Source organism: Salmo salar, chromosome 08, assembly GCF_965601325.2.
Source record: "Salmo salar chromosome 08, fSalSal1, whole genome shotgun sequence".
In the NCBI taxonomy this organism is placed as follows: domain Eukaryota; kingdom Metazoa; phylum Chordata; class Actinopteri; order Salmoniformes; family Salmonidae; genus Salmo; species Salmo salar.
The window spans coordinates 38,420,961-38,439,831 of record NC_138298.1 but is presented as its reverse complement, the minus strand read 5'-3'; the positions used below and the strand labels follow the sequence as shown (position 1 = coordinate 38,439,831).

At 42.4% G+C, this 18,871-nt stretch overlaps 1 protein-coding gene across 1 annotated transcript in view; it reads right to left on the bottom strand.

Annotated features, from left to right (window-relative positions):
• Window positions 1-18,871, bottom strand: part of LOC106610542 (receptor-type tyrosine-protein phosphatase delta) — a 205,096-nt gene that overhangs the window by 26,191 nt on the left and 160,034 nt on the right. The window contains 5 exon segments of the mRNA XM_082978641.1: window positions 62-240; window positions 2,493-2,673; window positions 2,983-3,087; window positions 13,541-13,695; window positions 13,988-14,107. Coding sequence (XP_082834767.1) covers window positions 62-240; window positions 2,493-2,673; window positions 2,983-3,087; window positions 13,541-13,695; window positions 13,988-14,107 — 740 coding nt within the window.

Below are 18,871 nucleotides of genomic sequence, written 5' to 3'. Positions count from 1 at the left end.
TCCTCACCTGTATCCGTCTATGAAGCTGCCGTTGATGTAGTCTGACCCCCTCCCTCCTCACCTGTATCCGTCTATGAAGCTGCCGTTGATGTAGTCTGACCCCTCCACTCCTCTGATTGGCTGCAGACAGACCCTGGTGGACTCATAGGGCATGATGTTCACCAGACGGTTCTTGAACTTGTTACACGGCAGGTTGGCACTCACAAACCTGGAGGTGTGGGCCTTCGCACTGGCCAACCGCTATGGAGGGGGAGGGAGATGACATAGGTTGTTATAATGTGACATAGCATTACATATTGTATCATAAGATATGACATGTGAGGAGAAGGGAATTGTGGGCCTTCACACTGGTCAAGCACTATGAAGGGGAGGGTGGTGACATAGGGTGTTATAATGTGACATAGCTACACATCATGTAATAATGTGATATAGAATGACACAGCAGAACAGAACAGTGCATGACTTAATATTTAAGCTTGACCATAGCATTGGCTAGATGCTGTGGGACGCAATATGTCATGACATAGTGTGTTATAACAAGATAAGATATGGCTTAACAATTCATAAGAAAATATCACATGACATAATGAATTATATCATGACATAGTAGAACAGAGCATGACCGTTATACAGTTCAGTTTGCACAGAGTCTATCAAACAGGAGGAGAGGGGGAGAAGAGAGGGGGAGGAGGAGGAGGAAGAGGGGGTGGAGGGGGGAGGAAGAAGAGAAGAGAGGGGGAGAAGAGAAGAGAAGTGGGAGAGGAAACCACAGGCCCCCTGGCTGTCTCGACACACACATGTGAACCAGCGTTTATCCTGCGTCAGCGAAATCACACACACACACACACACACACACACACACACACACACACACACACACACACACACACACACACACACACACACACACACACACACACACACACACACACACACACAGTCTGACCGTTGCTTGACTCGGGTGAGAAAGAACAACAGCTCATTAGAGAAGGACAGAGAGGAAACTACAGGAAGTCAATGGAACACACATTTCATTTCCACAAGGGGACACGTTTTGTTCATGGGACCTCCTATGTCCTCCACGTTTCTTTATAGGTTTTTATAGTAAAGACATGTCATTTAACTGGAGAAATGGATCACCTTTTAATGTGGCTTGAACACAACCAGTCATGATGTTTTCATCTGGCCAAGAAAAGAGTATGACATGCCACGGCGTTAACATGTTATACCCTTCTTGTCCACACAGCATCAGATACATGGTCTACACATACTGAGACAGAGGGGGCGCTGTTTCACTGTCCAGACAGCATCAGATACATGGTCTACACATACTGAGACAGAGAGGTGCTGTTTCACTGTCCAGACAGCATCAGATACATGGTCTACACATACTGAGACAGAGGGGGCGCTGTTTCACTGTCCAGACAGCATCAGATACATGGTCTACACATACTGAGACAGAGAGGTGCTGTTTCACTGACCAGACAGCATCAGATACATGGTCTACACATACTGAGACAGAGGGGAGCTATTTCTCTGTCCAGACAGCATCAGATACATGGTCTACACATACTGAGACAGAGAGGTGCTGTTTCTCTGTCCAGACAGCATCAGATACATGGTCTACACATACTGAGACAGAGAGGTGCTGTTTCACTGACCAGACAGCATCAGATACATGGTCTACACATACTGAGACAGAGAGGTGCTGTTTCTCTGTCCAGACAGCATCAGATACATGGTCTACACATACTGAGACAGAGAGGTGCTGTTACACTGTCCAGACAGCATCAGAGACATGGTCTACACATACTGAGACAGAGAGGTGCTGTTACACTGTCCAGACAGCATCAGAGACATGGTCTACACATACTGAGACAGAGAGGTGCTGTTTCACTGTCCAGACTGCATCAGATACATGGTCTACACATACTGAGACAGAGAGGAGCTATTTCACTGACCAGACAGCATCAGATACATGGTCTACATGTAGAGAGACAGAGGGGAGCTGTTTCACTGTCCAGACAGCATCAGATACATGGTCTACACATACTGAGACAGAGAGGTGCTGTTTCTCTGTCCAGACAGCATCAGATACATGGTCTACACATACTGAGACAGAGGGGAGCTATTTCTCTGTCCAGACAGCATCAGATACATGGTCTACACATACTGAGACAGAGAGGTGCTGTTACACTGTCCAGACAGCATCAGAGACATGGTCTACACATACTGAGACAGAGAGGTGCTGTTTCACTGTCCAGACTGCATCAGATACATGGTCTACACATACTGAGACAGAGGGGAGCTATTTCTCTGTCCAGACAGCATCAGATACATGGTCTACACATACTGAGACGTCTCAATAAATGATCAATATTTAAATATTTGATTTGAACGGGCAAGGAGGTACGCCGGCCCTGGATCTCAAAGACACAACTTTTTTTCTCCCTGGAACAGCACCACAGAACCCTACAACCTTTACAACGTACCTTGAACTCCAGTTCTGTGCCCGTGACGTTCTCCGCTGGTTCTATCTGGGTCAGCCTCTGGATGTAGGCGTGAAGGTTTCGCGCCGGAACCTCAGTGTTGCCGCAGGTGACGGCTTCCAGCAGCGCATCGTGAATAAAGGCGTACTGATCCTCCGTCTGCACCATGTAGTTCCGCTGGGACCTAAAAGTTGAATGTTTCAGTCAGGGTTCATTTACTGGTAAACACCGGTAATCACATAGTCCTGGTTTCAGTTAGCATTTACTGTAAAGAGTCTGAAAAATGATGTGTCTGTAAAAAATGACATGTGTCTGTAAAAAACGACATGTGTCTGTAAAAAATGACGTGTCTAAAAAACGACATGTGTCTGTAAAAAATGATGTGTGGCTGCTCCTACGTGGTCCCTACAGTGGTAATTAGTTCAACGTTCTGAAAATGAATGCTTATTGGATGAGAGATTTCCCCCCAAAAGTGATTCAACATCCCATTTACCTCATGAGGGTCACGTGACCGTAGATGTCAACTGTCTTCTCGTGTTTGATTCGCTCCACCATGGCGTCAATCACGATGAAACAACCAGTCCGGCCCACTCCAGCACTAAAAAAGGGAGGAGGGAACAAGAGACATGGTGCATAATCATTCCAACAGTTAGTCTATGTATCCCAGTATCATCTGTAGGATGACGTGTTAAAACAAAGCTCCGTTCCAGAGAAGTTATCCCAGTACTACTTGCAGGGCCGATGGGTAACCTGGAACTAAATGGAGCTGTAATGATTCATCCTTCTACAGTCTGTAGCTAATGTTGACAGCAACATGTTGACCTGCAACTAACTAGCTTTTAACGGAATCCACTGGATCCTCTCTGTCCAGACACACACACACACACACACACACACACACACACAGACACACAGACACACACACAAAGTCCCTCTACGACCTCCTCAGAGTCATCAAAAGTGATCTGCCCATCCATGCCTCTTTTCTAGACCAACTCAACTCATTTTATGCTTCGACAACAACAACAACACCGTACCGTGCGTGAGGACCTGTCATGCCAAATAGTGTCCCGCTCTACGTCATAATGGGATTCCATAAACAATTAGCAACAGCCCTAGCAACAGCCCTAGCAACAGAAGTTAGAACTCATAGAATCCCATTGTGACGTAAAGGGGGACACTATTTGGCATGACATGCCCCCTGCCGAACCAGAAGACTGGGTGATCTCTCTATCCGAGGCCGACGTGAGTAAGGTCTTAAATCAGGTCAACGCTCGCAAGGCCGCGGGGCCGGACGCTATTTCAGGGCGCGTTCTCAGAGCATGCTGAGATCAGCTGGCAGGCATATTCACTGTCATTTTCAACCTCTCCTTGTCCCAGTCTGTAATCCCCACATGTTTTAAGATGACCAGGATCATTCCTGTTCCTAATAACTCTAGGGCTTCATGCCACAATGACTACCGCCCTGTAGCAGTCACATCTGGAATCATGAAGTGCTTTGAGAGGCTGGTTATGACACACGTCATCTCCATAAACCCAGATACACTAGACACTCTTCAATTTACATACCGCCCCAACAGATCCACAGATGACATGATCTCATTTGCTCTCCACACTGCCCTCACCCACCTAGACAAGAGGAACACCTACAGTATGTGAGAATGCTGTTCTGTAGCTGAGTGTTCAACACCATTGTCCCATCCAAGCTTCACATCGTCGGGGCTGTTGTGAAGAAGGCACCCTGTCCCCCTTGTGGGTAACAGACCTCAGTCCCCTTTCCTAACCCCTAACCTTAACCTCAACCCCTAACCCCTAACCTCAACCCCTAACCTTAACCCCAACCCCTAACCCCTAACCTCAACCCCTAACCTCAACCCCTAACCTCAACCCCTAACCTCAACCCCTAACCTCAACCCCTAACCTCAACCCCTAACCTTAACCCCAACCCCTAACCCCTAACCTCAACCCCTAACCTGAACCCCTAACCTTAACCTCAACCCCTAACCTCAACCCCTAACCTCAACCCCTAACCGTAACCCCTAACCTTAACCCCTAACCTTAACCCCTAACCTTAACCCCTAACCTTAACCCCTTACCTTAACCCCTAACCTTAACCCCTAACCTTAACCCCTAACCTTAACCCCTAACCTTAACCTCAACCCCTAACCTCAACCCCTAACCTTAATGCCAACCCCTAACCCCTAACCTCAACCCCTAACCTGAACCCCTAACCTTAACCTCAACCCCTAACCTCAACCCCTAACCTCAACCCCTAACCTCAACCCCTAACCTCAACCCCTAACCTCAACCCCTAACCTCAACCCCTAACCTCAACCCCTAACCTCAACCCCTAACCTTAACCCTAACCTGAACCCCTAACCTGAACCCCTAACCTTAACCTCAACCCCTAACCTCAACCCCTAACCTCAACCCCTAACCGTAACCCCTAACCTCAACCCCTAACCTCAACCCCTAACCTTAACCCCTAACCTTAACCCCTAACCTTAACCCCTAACCTTAACCCCTAACCTTAACCCCTAACCTTAACCCCTAACCTTAACCTCAACCCCTAACCTCAACCCCTAACCTTAATGCCAACCCCTAACCTTAACCCCTAACCTTAACCCCAACCCCTAACCTTAACCCCAACCCCTAAAATAGCCCTTTCACAAGTGAGGACCGGCAAAATGTCCTCACTTCTCAGAATTTTTATTGGTTTACTATTCTTGTGAAGATTTCTGGTACAAGTAGAGTAAAATGTGCACACACACACACACACACACACACACACACACACACACACACACACACACACACACACACACACAGAGCTCTATCCTATGCTCAAACCCAGACAGTCGGCCAGTACGGTTACATGCACACAATAGATGGATATAATAGTTAGTTTAAAACGTTTACATGCTTAGCAAGAAGAATAATTTTCCTAATAATCCTGTTTATATGGACACATCTGAAATCAGTCTACGTGCTGACACTGATAAACGCAGAAAATCGGCAATATAAATGAACATTCTACCACATGTTATTTTTGTGAATCGTATTTCATTCCGAGTTTGGACACAAACTTTATATGTGAAAACTATTTCTAAGATGCATATTTAAAGTTGTTCTGAACTCTCTCGCGCGTAACAGAGAGGTTCGATCGGCTGATGCTCATGCTCAGATCAAATACACCGCTGGAACGCCGATTTAAGATGTTTACATGTCCTAATCGTTTAAAAGATGGCTCAGAAAACCAGGCCTGTGTACTATACTAAGATGTTTACATGTCCTAATCGTTTAAAAGATGGCTCAGAAAACCAGGCCTGTGTACTATACTAAGATGTTTACATGTCCTAATCGTTTAAAAGATGGCTCAGAAAACCAGGCCTGTGTACTATACTAAGATGTTTACATGTCCTAATCGTTTAAAAGATGGCTCAGAAAACCAGGCCTGTGTACTATACTAAGATGTTTACATGTCCTAATCGTTTAAAAGATGGCTCAGAAAACCAGGCCTGTGTACTATACTAAGATGTTTACATGTCCTAATCGTTTAAAAGATGGCTCAGAAAACCAGGCCTGTGTACTATACTAAGATGTTTACATGTCCTAATCGTTTAAAAGATGGCTCAGAAAACCAGGCCTGTGTACTATACTAAGATGTTTACATGTCCTAATCGTTTAAAAGATGGCTCAGAAAACCAGGCCTGTGTACTATACTAAGATGTTTACATGTCCTAATCGTTTAAAAGATGGCTCAGAAAACCAGGCCTGTGTACTATACTAAGATGTTTACATGTCCTAATCGTTTAAAAGATGGCTCAGAAAACCAGGCCTGTGTACTATACTAAGATGTTTACATGTCCTAATCGTTTAAAAGATGGCTCAGAAAACCAGGCCTGTGTACTATACTAAGATGTTTACATGTCCTAATCGTTTAAAAGATGGCTCAGAAAACCAGGCCTGTGTACTATACTAAGATGTTTACATGTCCTAATCGTTTAAAAGATGGCTCAGAAAACCAGGCCTGTGTACTATACTAAGATGTTTACATGTCCTAATCGTTTAAAAGATGGCTCAGAAAACCAGGCCTGTGTACTATACTAAGATGTTTACATGTCCTAATCGTTTAAAAGATGGCTCAGAAAACCAGGCCTGTGTACTATACTAAGATGTTTACATGTCCTAATCGTTTAAAAGATGGCTCAGAAAACCAGGCCTGTGCTTTCATCAATTATGACCTTTTTACGCTGATTAAGATGAGCAGATTAAGATGTTTACATGACTTTAGCATAATCAGCCTGCTGACATTATCAGTTTAATGTCTTTATTCTTTTGGAACTTCTGTGAGTGTAATGTTTACTGTTCATTTTTATTGTTTATTTCACTTTTCTTTATTATCTACTTCACTTGCTTTGGCAATGTTAACATATGTTTCCCATGGCAATAAAGTCCCTTAAATTTAATTTAATTGATACAGAGAGTGATACAGAGAGAGATCGAGAGAGATACAGAGAGAGAGAGAGAGATACAGAGAGAGAGAGAGATACAGAGAGAGGGAGATAGAGAGAGATACAGAGATACAGAGATACAGAGAGATATATATATAGAGAGAGAGAGAGATACAGAGAGAGAGAGAGAGATACAGAGAGAGAGAGAGAGAGAGATACAGAGAGAGAGAGAGAGAGAGAGAGAGAGAGAGAGAGAGACTGACTATTGTTACTGTAAATAAGCTAATTTAATTCACCTATAATCCTGTTACACACTCCATCTCACTGGCAGCTTCCTTGTTACACACACACACACACACACACACACACACACACACACACACACACACACACACACACACACACACACACACACACACACACACACACACACACCCTCTCTCTCACCCCGTCTCCCTCCCTCTCTGACTTGCTGAGTAAGAGGAAGAGAAGTATTCTCCATGTCTATTCCATTCCACAGTGGGAGCCAGCCCAGCCTTCTAATGACAGGGTTCATAAAGCACAGCATACCGTTTAGACAACGCACTGGGACTGTCAACTCCTGAACCCAAGTGTGTGTGTGTGTGTGTGTGTGTGTGTGTGTGTGTGTGTGTGTGTGTGTGTGTGTGTGTGTGTGTGTAACGCTTAGAGAGTACATAGTAAACGGTAAAATCCACTGATGTAAATACCTCGTTGCTCGTCGTAAACCAATATTGTTATGGAGGAATGCAGCTTGTTTAGCCAATGAGAAGTGTTTGGGGTTTCTGTCTGGGTAAAAGGTCAATCTCATTTAAGCTCAGGAGATTCATATATATATATGATTTCCATTGTTTGAATGGAATTTCAGTTGACAGAACTGAGCGTGACGAACCCGTAACTCAGTTCTTCTCTGGGTTTCCTGGGTATTACTGTATGCTTGTTGTTACACTGCTGCCATGAACTTGGCCAGTGATGGACAAAGTCAAGATATTTGGTCGGGTCTTTGACAAATGAAATCACTGAAACCTGGTTTGATGTGTGCAGAGACTGTGTCTACAGAACCATTGCTTCATTTGAGCCGGATTCTGCCGGATTCTGCTGGAAACAGCACCTCTCAATTTTGGACTATTTTGTTCCGGAATCCATTTACCAGGATCCGGTACCTATCATGGCATGAACAATTATTTTCCCTGTTTGCAATGTAACAATTCTAATAAAATTTCAGTTTTTTTCCAACTGCTTACACACATTTTCAAAACTGTCTCTCCTTTTTTAAAAACTCTACACACAATTCCTAAAACTGCACACACAAAATGCCTCACATCTCCTTCAAAATGTAACACTGCATTCAAAATGCCATAAACACATGTCAGAATGAAGCATTTGCATCAAATGGCAAACACTGCTTTCGTAATAGTACATTGTTTGGATATACAATGTAAACACTGTTGTTCTAAATCTAAAGCTCGTTGGTCTTTCATAGGCTTATATCTACATTCCAATACAATGTTCTACAGTGAAAGTAATCTGCTGAGAGGGGTAACAAGTACACTGTAAACACCAATGCAATGTAGAAACAGAAAATATTTATTAGGCCAAACATTACTGTTGTATACAGTAGCATACAACAAAACCATAAACATATGTAAACCAAAAGTATATTCTTTAGAATACAGTAAAGAACACAATTGTGTGTGTGGGGTCCCGGGGGGGCAGTCCAGGAATTGGTAGGGGGGGGGGCAGTCACCAGTGCTAAGCTACGCTTCATCTCTTCTCCGGGCTGGGTCTGGCCACAATGCTTCGTCCACATCAGAAGATACGTTTTCTCTTGCCAAACATGGAGGGAAGTATCTCCTAGCATGGCGTATCCAACCTTGGACAGAGGCAACCTCTATGTCCCCACATGCGTCCTCCATTGCCTGGAGAAGCGGCATGCGGGCATAGGGTTGGCGATCATACACTTTCCAGCGCCAGGCTGAGAAGAATTCCTCTATGGGATTTAGAAAAGGTGAATATGGGGGTAGGTACAAAACTACAAATTGTGGATGGGTGGCAAACCAGTTTTGGACCAGAACAGCCCGGTGAAAACTAACATTGTCCCATAAAACCACAAATCTAGCAGGCTCCTGATCTGGAACAGGGACAAGCATTGTGTAAATTGCATCCAGAAAAGTGAGCATATAGCCGGTGTTGTACGGACCCAGTGTGACATTGTGATGGAGGACCCCGTTTTGAGTGATGGCAGCACACATAGTTATATTACCCCCACGCTGTCCAGGGACATTGGTAATTGCCCTCTGTCCTATTGTGTGTGTGACCTGATGAATAAGTGTAGCATTTTGATTGGTTGTGTTTGGAAAAGGAAAGCAAGTCACTTCCTGTTAGATTTTTGTGTTTTAGGTAGAGAATTGTGTGTAGTGTTTTGAAAAAATTGTTTTATGCAATTGACAACTGAGTCAAAGCTTATGGTTTTGGATATTTGGTGTGTAGTTTTGCACTTTGAGTGAGAGGTTTCAAAAATCGTGTGACATGAAAAGATATTGTGTGTAAGCAGTTGGAAAAAACTGTAATTCAAGTTGCCTCCTCTGTAATTCTGTGAAAACTGATATTCTAAGAATTGGTTTGTTTTGGGTGGCGGCCCGTGTTTATGGTTTGTGCAACATCGTAGCCTGTATAGACCAACATGTGGCCATTGCTGTGGTGAGAGAGTGAAGCTGGTATCTCTCACAGAATTAGAACGGCATTCACCCTTTCTATGGTCTGTCTGTCTGTCTGTCTGTCTGTCTGTCTGTCTGTCTGTCTGTCTGTCTGTCTGTCTGTCTGTCTGTCTGTCTGTAGGCCACCGAGTTATCAACTAACAAATAGGCCTGTTGAACAAACAAAGTAAAACAAGAGAGAGAGAGAGAGAGAGAGAGAGAGAGAGAGAGAGAGAGAGAGAGAGAGAGAGAGAGAGAGAGAGAGAGAGAGAGAGAGAGAGAGAGAGAGAGGCTTTTGACACAAGGGTATAAGCCATCGCTGGTGAGTGAGCTGCACATCATTGGGTGAGTCAGTGAAACTGGAAGGCTTTTTTAGGACAACAACTTCCTCCTCATATTGTCTCCTCCACACATCTAGACCGAAACTATTGATGGATTCAACAAGAGGTCGTTTTTAATGAGCTCACATTCTCAGTGTCAAAGTAACATGTCATTTCAAAAATTTACGAGGTATTAAAGAAGATTATGCTAAAGTCTCCAGTCATCTAAAATGATGTAAAATTGCATGAAATGCGTTTATAAAAGGCTACATTTTTCACTGGACCATCTGTTCTACATCACTATACCAGAGTCATGTACTCTACTGTTCTACATCACTATACCAGAGTCATGTACTCTACTGTTCTACATCACTATAACCAGAGTCATGTACTCTACTGTTCTACATCACTATACCAGAGTCATGTACTCTACTGTTCTACATCACTATAACCAGAGTCATGTACTCTACTGTTCTACATCACTATACCAGAGTCATGTACTCTACTGTTCTACATCACTATACCAGAGTCATGTACTCCACTGTTCTACATCACTATACCAGAGTCATGTACTCCACTGTTCTACATCACTATACCAGAGTCATGTACTCTACTGTTCTACATCACTATACCAGAGTCATGTACTCCACTGTTCTACATCACTATACCAGAGTCATGTACTCTACTGTTCTACATCACTATACCAGAGTCATGTACTCTACTGTTCTACATCACTATACCAGAGTCACTGTTCTACATCACTATAATCATGTACTCTACTGTTCTATATCACTATACCAGAGTCATGTACTCTACTGTTCTATATCACTATACCAGAGTCATGTACTCTACTGTTCTACATCACTATACCAGAGTCATGTACTCTACTGTTCTACATCACTATACCAGAGTCATGTACTCTACTGTTCTACATCACTATACCAGAGTCATGTACTCCACTGTTCTACATCACTATACCAGAGTCATGTACTCCACTGTTCTACATCACTATACCAGAGTCATGTACTCTACTGTTCTACATCACTATACCAGAGTCATGTACTCTACTGTTCTACATCACTATACAAGAGTCATGTACTCTACTGTTCTACATCACTATACCAGAGTCATGTACTCTACTGTTCTACATCACTATAACCAGAGTCATGTACTCTACTGTTCTACATCACTATACCAGAGTCATGTACTCTACTGTTCTACATCACTATACCAGAGTCATGTACTCTACTGTTCTACATCACTATACCAGAGTCATGTACTCTACTGTTCTACATCACTATACCAGAGTCATGTACTCTACTGTTCTACATCACTATACCAGAGTCATGTACTCCACTGTTCTACATCACTATACCAGAGTCATGTACTCTACTGTTCTACATCACTATACCAGAGTCATGTACTCTACTGTTCTACATCACTATAACCAGAGTCATGTACTCTACTGTTCTACATCACTATAACCAGAGTCATGTACTCTACTGTTCTACATCACTATACCAGAGTCATGTACTCCACTGTTCTACATCACTATACCAGAGTCATGTACTCCACTGTTCTACATCACTATACCAGAGTCATGTACTCCACTGTTCTACATCACTATACCAGAGTCATGTACTCTACTGTTCTACATCACTATACCAGAGTCATGTACTCCACTGTTCTACATCACTATACCAGAGTCATGTACTCTACTGTTCTACATCACTATACCAGAGTCATGTACTCCACTGTTCTACATCACTATACCAGAGTCATGTACTCTACTGTTCTACATCACTATACCAGAGTCATGTACTCTACTGTTCTACATCACTATACCAGAGTCACTGTTCTACATCACTATAATCATGTACTCTACTGTTCTATATCACTATACCAGAGTCATGTACTCTACTGTTCTATATCACTATACCAGAGTCATGTACTCTACTGTTCTACATCACTATACCAGAGTCATGTACTCTACTGTTCTACATCACTATACCAGAGTCATGTACTCTACTGTTCTACATCACTATACCAGAGTCATGTACTCCACTGTTCTACATCACTATACCAGAGTCATGTACTCCACTGTTCTACATCACTATACCAGAGTCATGTACTCTACTGTTCTACATCACTATACCAGAGTCATGTACTCTACTGTTCTACATCACTATACAAGAGTCATGTACTCTACTGTTCTACATCACTATACAAGAGTCATGTACTCTACTGTTCTACATCACTATACCAGAGTCATGTACTCTACTGTTCTACATCACTATACCAGAGTCATGTACTCTACTGTTCTATATCACTATACCAGAGTCATGTACTCTACTGTTCTACATCACTATATCAGAGTCATGTACTCTACTGTTCTACATCACTATACCAGAGTCATGTACTCTACTGTTCTACATCACTATACCAGAGTCATGTACTCTACTGTTCTACATCACTATACCAGAGTCATGTACTCTACTGTTCTACATCACTATACCAGTCATGTACTCCACTGTTCTACATCACTATACCAGAGTCATGTACTCTACTGTTCTACATCACTATACCAGAGTCATGTACTCTACTGTTCTACATCACTATACCAGAGTCATGTACTCTACTGTTCTACATCACTATACCAGAGTCATGTACTCTACTGTTCTACATCACTATAACCAGAGTCATGTACTCTACTGTTCTACATCACTATAACCAGAGTCATGTACTCTACTGTTCTACATCACTATACCAGAGTCATGTACTCCACTGTTCTACATCACTATACCAGAGTCATGTACTCTACTGTTCTACATCACTATACCAGAGTCATGTACTCCACTGTTCTACATCACTATACCAGAGTCATGTACTCCACTGTTCTACATCACTATACCAGAGTCATGTACTCCACTGTTCTACATCACTATACCAGAGTCATGTACTCTACTGTTCTACATCACTATACCAGAGTCATGTACTCTACTGTTCTACATCACTATACCAGAGTCATGTACTCTACTGTTCTACATCACTATACCAGAGTCATGTACTCCACTGTTCTACATCACTATACCAGAGTCATGTACTCTACTGTTCTACATCATTATACCAGAGTCATGTACTCTACTGTTCTACATCACTATACCAGAGTCATGTACTCTACTGTTCTACATCACTATACCAGAGCCATGATAATGCTATGCTTTATTATAAAGGGTTTTTTCTGCTAGGCGTTCCAGGTAAATCAGAGCCACTCACTTTCTGTTTCCGGCACCTCCCAATTTACCAATGAATCTCTGTACAAAACAGAATGTTGTTCACCTGATCCATATTTCTGCACTGTGTTGCTGACTAAACCTCCAGTGTTGACCTATAGGTGAACGAAGGTCAAACAGACTGTAACAGATCAATGGAAAGAAAGCGTTCCCAGACGTGCTTCAGCCCAGCTTCAACAAAAAATGGGAATCGACGGAGAGACTTGAAAATTCCCAAAATATTCCTTACCCACAGGAAACTTTAAGTAATAGAATCTGTAAAGATGGTACCTGCAGTGAACGACCATGGGTCCTGCGTCTGGAGGGCTGCAGGCCTTGACCCGGCGTAGGAAGGCCAGGAAGGGGGTGGGGTGTTCGGGGACCCCGTGGTCCGGCCAGGCTGTAAACTGGAACTGACGAATCTCACGCTTCTCATTGGAGCCACTCTGGAGGAGGAGAGGAGAGGAGAGGAGAGGAGAGGAGAAGAGGAGGGGGAAGGGAGGGGAGGGGAGGAAAGGAGAGGAGGGGAGAGAAGTGGAGGAGAGGGGAGAGGAGAGGTGAAGAGAGGAGAGGAGAGGTAAAGAGAGGTGAAGAGAGGAGAGGAGAAGAGAGGAGAGGTGAAGAGAGGAGAGGAGGTTACACAAAAAGTAAACACATAAAACACACGTCCGTCTGTCTGTCTCTCTCTTTCTCTCACCCACACACACACACGCACACACGACCCCCCCTCACACACACCTTGTAGAGAGCGAAGGTCCTAACAGAGTATGTAGCCAGCTCTACAGTGTCCAGCAGAGTAACCTGTATCAGCCCATATGTCTCTGTTCCTCTGGTAGGCCAGTACTGATCACATTTTACCTGCAGAGAGAGAGAGACAACGTCAGAGGGGGCAGAGGGGGTCAAAAGACTGATAACAAAAGAGATAGAGAGAGACAGAATGAGAGAGAGAACGTGTGTGTTTTTTACAGAGAATATGAGAGAGAGGAGAGAGAGACAGTGTGTGTGTGTGTGTGTGTGTGTGTGTGTGTGTGTGTGTGTGTGTGTGTGTGTGTGTGTGTGTGTGTGCAGTTACAGTGTGTGAGAGAAAGACAGGTGTTATTCTAAGTTATCTATCAGATACTGAACTAGCTATAAGTGGTCACAGGATGTTGTGCTAACCTCTACAAATATGCAAACAGCAAACCCCAGCATGCTTTAGCACCGCACCACATACAATTCCACATAACAAGCAGACAGATTTGTAGTTCTTTTCCAGCCTCAGAAACCACAGGGAGCTAAGGGAAGAAAATCACAGAAATCCCCTGGAGAGTCCATGGCAGAATCAGGCCAAACCAAACGATGTGGATGAGCTGATCCATCCAGTTTCACATCAAAGCCAGTGGGGAGGCCTGCTCTGCATTCCACTCGTCCAGACTGGATTCTGGTGTTTCTGGCCATTGCTACTCTGTAATTATCTGTTCTCTTTCCCTGAGACGCTGGGATAATAATATAGCTTTATACTGTACTGGTTTCCACAGGGCTGAGACGCTGGGATCATAATATAGCTTTATACTGTACTGGTTTCCGCAGGGCTGAGGCGCTGGGATTATAATATAGCTTTATACCGTACTGGTTTCCACAGGGCTGAGACGCTGGGATTATAATATAGCTTTATACTGTACTGGTTTCCACAGGGCTGAGACGCTGGGATAATAATATAGCTTTATACTGTACTGGTTTCCACAGGGCTGAGACGCTGGGATTATAATACAGCTTTATACTGTACTGGTTTCCACAGGGCTGAGACGCTGGGATTATAATACAGCTTTATACTGTACTGGTTTCCACAGGGCTGAGACGCTGGGATTATAATACAGCTTTATACTGTACTGCTTTCCACAGGGCTGAGACGCTGGGATTATAATATAGCTTTATACTGTACTGGTTTCCACAGGGCTGAGACGCTGGGATTATAATACAGTTTTATACTGTACTGGTTTCCACAGGGCTGAGACGCTGGGATTATAATACAGCTTTATACTGTACTGCTTTCCACAGGGCTGAGACGCTGGGATTATAATACAGCTTTATACTGTACTGGTTTCCACAGGGCTGAGACGCTGGGATTATAATATAGCTTTACACTGTACTGGTTTCCACAGGGCTGAGACGCTGGGATTATAATACAGTTTTACACTGTACTGGTTTCCACAGGGCTGAGACGCTGGGATTATAATACAGCTTTATACTGTACTGGTTTCCACAGGGCTGAGACGCTGGGATTATAATATAGTTTTACACTGTACTGGTTTCCACAGGGCTGAGACGCTGGGATAATAATATAGCTTTACACTGTACTGGTTTCCACAGGGCTGAGACGCTGGGATTATAATATAGCTTTATACTGTACTGGTTTCCACAGGGCTGAGACGCTGGGATTATAATACAGTTTTATACTGTACTGGTTTCCACAGGGCTGAGACGCTGGGATTATAATATAGCTTTATACTGTACTGGTTTCCACAGGGCTGAGACACTGGGATTATAATACAGTTTTATACTGTACTGCTTTCCACAGGGCTGAGATGCTGGGATATTATTGATTATAGTATCCATAGTCCCAAATGGCACCCTATTCCCTTTATAAGTAGCCTTGTCCGAGCCAGAACGGACAAGAGCCCATCTCCTGTTTCTGTAGTGAGACAGCTTGATGTACCAGTACACCCCCTGGACAGGACACTAGTCTATATCCTGTTTCTGTAGTGAGACAGCTTGATGTACCAGTACACCCCCTGGACAGGACACTAGTCTATATCCTGTTCCTGTAGTGAGACAGCTTGATGTACCAGTACACCCCCTGGACAGGACACTAGGACACTATCTCCTGTTTCTGTAGTGAGACAGCTTGATGTACCAGTACACCCCCTGGACAGGACACTAGTCTATCTCCTGTTTCTGTAGTGAGACAGCTTGATGTACCAGTACACCCCCTGGACAGGACACTAGTCTATCTCCTGTTTCTGTAGTGAGACAGCTTGATGTACAGTACACCCCCTGGACAGGACACTAGTCTATCTCCTGTTTCTGTAGGGAGACAGCTTGATGTACCAGTACACCCCCTGGACAGGACACTAGTCTATCTCCTGTTTCTGTAGTGAGACAGCTTGATGTACCAGTACACCCCCTGGACAGGACACTAGTCTATCTCCTGTTTCTGTAGTGAGGCAGCTTGATGTACCAGTACACCCCCTGGACAGGACACTAGTCTATATCCTGTTTCTGTAGTGAGACAGCTTGATGTACCAGTACACCCCCTGGACAGGACGCAGGCCTATTGCAGGGACATAGAACTCTGGTCAAAAGTGGTGCACTATATAGGGAACATGATGACATTTGGGATGTGACCATAGCATTTCTACTGAGAAGCTGGGTTACACACCAGGGAATGACTGGAGTAAATATATCATATTGTAGCTCCCTAATGTACTGTATATGTAGTCTAATGCTAATGTATTGAAGCTATATGGTACAGTCTAATAGTCTAATATAGTCTAATAGCTCAGCTCTTTAATGTACTATTAGCTATGTAATATACAGTAGCTACCTAGCCTAACATGGATGGACAGTGGCTACAGTCCAGATTAAACAGACAAAGTTTTGGGTCAGTTTCATTTCTTTTCAGCCAATTCAGGACAGGAACTGAAATCCAAATTGGAGACTTGAGAAGAAATAACAAATGTAATGGATAACAAATGGTAATATCTCTTCTTCTTGAAGAGGAACGGACTGAACTGAAATGGAAGTAGACCCAACCTTGAACGAGATCCAAAGAACACAACACACAACGTGCAACGTGAACTAGTGGACAACGTGCATTTTGTTGAGTCTCCAAAAGTGGTTTCAGAAGAGCATTTCAGTCATTCTCAGTGTGTTTAAAAACCAGACAGAAAATAACATATTGTGTGATCAGAAAACCATGTGAGCAGAGGTTGCAGAAATGAAGTAAGAGAGTAAAGGGAGAGGGATAGGGGGAGGGTAAAGGAGGGAGGGAAGGAGAGAGGGATGTCTTGCCTTGGAGAAGAAATAAGAGGGCATCTGAAACAGACAGAGAGAGAGAGAGAGAGAGAGAGACAGACAGGGTGAAACAGACAGAGAGAGAGAGAGTTGAAAAAGAGACATGGCAGCAGCTATCACACAGCACTACAGTACATTACTACCACAGTATTAGTACTGCTATTAAAATGGTACTATATAGTACATGGTAATACTACAATATTAGTACTATTGTTAGTATTAGCATGGGACTACCAGAGCCATATATTTAGCCATACATATCCATATATTTATCCATATATAACCATATATTTGTCCATATACAACCATATATTTATCGATATATAACCATATATTTATCCATATATAACCATATATTTATCCATATATAACCATATATTTATCCATATATTACCATATATTTATCCATATACAACCATATATTTATCCATATATAACTATATATATATATAACCACATATTTATTCATATATAACCATATATTTATCCATACATATCCATATATTTATCCATACATGACCATATATTTATCCATACATGACCATATATTTATCCATACATGACCATATATTTATCCATACATGACCATATATTTATCCATACATGACCATATATTTATCCATACATGACCATATATTTATCCATACATGACCATATATTTATCCATACATGACCATATATTTATCCATACATGACCATATATTTATCCATACATGACCATATATTTATCCATACATGACCATATATTTATCCATACATGACCATATATTTATCCATACATGACCATATATTTATCCATACATGACCATATATTTATCCATACATGACCATATATTTATCCATACATGACCATATATTTATCCATATATGACCAAATGTTTATCCATATATGACCAAATATTTATCCATATATAACCATATAACTAGATATTGATCCATATATGACCATATATTTATAAATATAGATGTATTTATCTATATATTTACATGAATATATATATATTTACATACTCTGGGTACTACATGGCAATACTACTAGTCATGGTAATACCATGGTGATACTACAGTATAAGCATAGTATTAGTAGCAGCCTAGAAGAAGTTTCTACTAAACTACCTAAACTATTAGTATTATCATGGTACTCATAGCCATATATTTACATGGATATATAATCTGGGCACTACATGGTAATTCTACTAGTCATGAAACTACATAGTACATGGTAGTACTACTAGTCATGGTACTACATAGTACATGGTAGTACTACTAGTCATGGTACTACATAGTAAATGTTAGTACTACTAGTTATGGTACTACATAGCCATATACGTACATGGATATATAGTCTGGGTACTACATGGTAGTACTACTAGTCATGGTAGTACATGTTAGTACTACTAGTTATGGTACTACATAGTACATGGTAGTACTATTAGTCATGGTACTACATAGCCATATATGTACATGGATATATAGTCTGGGTACTACATGGTAGTACTACTAGTCATGGTACTACATAGTACATGGTAGTACTACTAGTCATAATACTACATGTTAGTACTATTAGTC